General features: G+C 43.3%; 1 protein-coding gene across 3 annotated transcripts in view; it reads right to left on the minus strand.

Moving 5' to 3' along the window:
- creb5b (cAMP responsive element binding protein 5b) overlaps window positions 1-1,807 on the minus strand; it is a gene marked incomplete at its 3' end in the record, with an annotated part of 35,153 nt that overhangs the window by 24,805 nt on the left and 8,541 nt on the right. The window contains 1 exon segment of one of the 3 annotated variants that reach the window (XM_014008750.1): window positions 936-1,047. Coding sequence is in view for 1 of the 2 variants with exons in the window: in XM_014008748.1 (XP_013864202.1) it covers window positions 884-913 (30 nt within the window). 3 annotated transcript variants of the gene reach the window in all.

A 1,807-nucleotide genomic window follows, 5' to 3' on the forward strand; every position in this document is an offset into this window, starting at 1 on the left:
GGACAATAATTAAAGGGTGCATGAAAGAATATGTGCTTATTGGAAGCGCTGCCACATAAACATGACAGCGGCCGAGAAGCAATCAAATAATTAAAGCATGTTTCTTCCTTTCAGGCCACAAAGCGCGCTTCGTCAGCACAACCTTCCTGAAAGTAACCCTCCTCCTCATCATCATCATCATCATCATCATCATCATCATCATCATCATCATCATCATCATCAGCGGTTAATCAAACAGGCCTATCGACCCGGCTGCAGAATGACGTCATGTTGCTGTTCAGATAAAAATAATGGTAATAATAATAGTAATAATAATAAAAGAAATGTAACGAAAGCGCTGTCTGTTGTTGTCTTTGTAACTGGGAGTGACAGCTTCTGGTTTTCCAGACGATCATTGGTGAACCGCAGCACGCAGAGTCTGCTGTCCGACTCATCCCCAAACGGGACAAGGCTGCAGCTCAGACGCTCCTTTCGAGCTGAACGGAAACTTGGAAGAAACTTGTGCACATAACCCGTTTTGTTGTTTTGTTTGTTTGTTTTGCACGAATCCCTTTCGAGGTCCCGAAGACGAATTCCTGCAGACTCGTGCGACCTGACAGACAGCCCGAGCTGCAGAGGCACTTGACTCCGCTGTTCAACTTCAACAGAAAAACATAAAGCAGCTCGCGGACACCGAGGTGACATGACAATGCGCTCCCCCAGAACCGAACCAGAACTCCGAACCGTGCCCCTCTTTTTCTTTAGTTACAGTTATGAAATAAAGAGAGGAGACTCATCTTCGAAACAACCACAGCGAACAAGAAAAACAAGCTGTTGCATGAAAACAAGACGAGAGAGAAAAAGTGAGAATAAAAAAAGATAGCTTTGAACAAAGTCAACAAACCTGCAGAGGCTCGTGCACGAGGGTCTGCATTACGGAGAGGCGTTCAACTTACCAAACAAGTGCAGAAAATGAGAAGCAGAGTCTCTCAGAGGCAAACCACGTTGGACTGAGAAAAGATTACAATACGATCTATTTAGAGAACCATAACGTCACCCCTGGGTGACGTCACGTGGGATTCCTGAACTTCTAAATCATTGCGGTCCGGCTCGGAGGCGGCGCGAGCGGTGCAGAGGGGCGGGGTTTGCAAAACCCGTGGCCCCAGCTGCAGCATGGATGGATAGATGGGTCGGGACCACAGACCAGATCTTGGGATCGGATCTGGACGGGTGGACGGGCCGGGCACCACCGGTCCCGGGGTGGGTGGGCTCTACACCCCCTGCTGTCCATTTACAGTCAGACAAACACTTTGACAGTCCTGAACTCTCCCATAAACTGAGCTGTATCAGGAAAACATTTAAAAACCTAAAATAATAATTCCAAAAAAATTATAATAGATGATCCACCTTCATGTATTTATGACAGCATTTAGAAAACTCAAAACAAATACAAATAAACTCTGGTCAGACATTTTTTTTTCTTGTTTCATGGAGTTTGATGAACCAGGTCACAGACTGGCAAAATGTTACCGAAAGTGATCACAAATGTGACCCAGCATATTGAAATGAGGATTAAGTCAAATTTGTTCAAAATGACCTAATTACATTTTTAGATTCCTGCTTTAAAAGTTACATTTTGATACCTGGATCCTTCTGATCCAGAGATATGACTTAATTTGTCTTGTTACGATAATACATTACTGTTTGGTCTGAATCCTAATTTTATGTAAATTTATTGAGCCATTTTTATGTTAATATAAAGAGGAAACCTCAAATAATGTGTATATTAAGATTTCCCAGTTGGAAAGAAAAAACATTGCTAGCTCAC

This window comes from Austrofundulus limnaeus, unplaced genomic scaffold, assembly GCF_001266775.1.
Source record: "Austrofundulus limnaeus strain Quisiro unplaced genomic scaffold, Austrofundulus_limnaeus-1.0 Scaffold52, whole genome shotgun sequence".
Taxonomy (NCBI): domain Eukaryota; kingdom Metazoa; phylum Chordata; class Actinopteri; order Cyprinodontiformes; family Rivulidae; genus Austrofundulus; species Austrofundulus limnaeus.